The sequence below is a fragment of the Atta colombica genome, unplaced genomic scaffold (assembly GCF_001594045.1).
Source record: "Atta colombica isolate Treedump-2 unplaced genomic scaffold, Acol1.0 scaffold96, whole genome shotgun sequence".
NCBI classification, from domain to species: Eukaryota; Metazoa; Arthropoda; class Insecta; order Hymenoptera; family Formicidae; genus Atta; species Atta colombica.
Window position 1 is genome coordinate 2,150,375 of NW_017259590.1, and position 1,151 is coordinate 2,151,525.

Genomic DNA, 1,151 nt, shown 5'->3' on the forward strand with positions numbered 1-1,151 from the left:
AATTCTCTTCTGAAATCTGTCAGTCTTGTCAATTATATAACCTGAAACAGGATTTCTAAGTAAATCTGTAAAAATAAAAATGGCTTCTTTGGCTTTTTATATATTAATTGTTTGAAAAAATAGAATATTTTTTATTTATACCTATGAAATAATTTTAAATTTTTATATATTTCTGCTTAATATATGTTTTGAAACATTTAGAAAATATTTAAAAAACTAACACTATACAAACATATACGCACTGTAATTGTAAATTGATTGAAAAATAAAAAAAAATGTATCAATTTTTCAATAAGGGAAAAGATGGTATACCCGGTGCTCCAGGACCTCAAGGAGAACCTGGAACTCCAGCAACCGTGACATGGAATATGCTTAAATTAGAAAAGGGTGATAAAGGAGCGCGTGGAGAACAAGGTCGACAAGGCCCGCCGGGACCAGAAGGACCTTTGGGAGAAAAAGGTAGACCTGGATTTGAAGGTTTTCCAGGGCTTAAAGGAACGCCAGTAAGATTAATTTCTCAATTATTCTTATTAATTTTAAGAAAACAATCAATATTTTTCTGGCAAATCTTTTTTATATGTCAGATTACAAACTCGTCGCTTTTAGGGAGATCGTGGATTCCCTGGACAAGATGGTGTTCCAGGAAGACCGGGAACGCCTGGACGTAAGGGAGAGAAAGGATTAAGTGTAAAAGGTGAACCTGGAGAACCAGGTCGACCAGGATTTTCAGGACAGAAAGGAGAACCTGGTTTGTACGGACTTAAGGGTGAACCTGGTAAGACTTTGTCAATTCTTTAAAAAATTTTTATTTGTTATTTATTTTGAAAATGTAAAAATATGTTATATATGTTTATATATAAATATACAATAAAAATTATTTTTGTATCTTTAATTAGGTCAGTGTCCACCACTCGACCTTATGAAAGGCTTCAAAGGTGATCGAGGTTTAACTGGTGACAAAGGAGAACCTGGACCACCTGGCAGGGATGGATTACCTGGTGATAAAGGATTGCATGGTTTATCGGTAAGTATATCAATAAAGAAAATTTGTGAAAAAATATTCATTTTTATCAGAGCTATTTATGTATGACAAATATATGTAAATTTTTTTATAAATAAAATTAATTACTAAATTTTATTAATAATTTCAT

At 31.9% G+C, this 1,151-nt stretch overlaps 1 protein-coding gene across 1 annotated transcript in view; it reads left to right on the forward strand.

Annotated features, from left to right (window-relative positions):
- Positions 1-1,151, forward strand: part of LOC108693701 (collagen alpha-1(IV) chain) — a 26,010-nt gene that overhangs the window by 15,619 nt on the left and 9,240 nt on the right. The window contains exons 14-16 of the mRNA XM_018202763.1: positions 297-503; positions 607-775; positions 897-1,024. Coding sequence (XP_018058252.1) covers positions 297-503; positions 607-775; positions 897-1,024 — 504 coding nt within the window. The remainder of the gene's footprint in view (positions 1-296; positions 504-606; positions 776-896; positions 1,025-1,151) is intronic.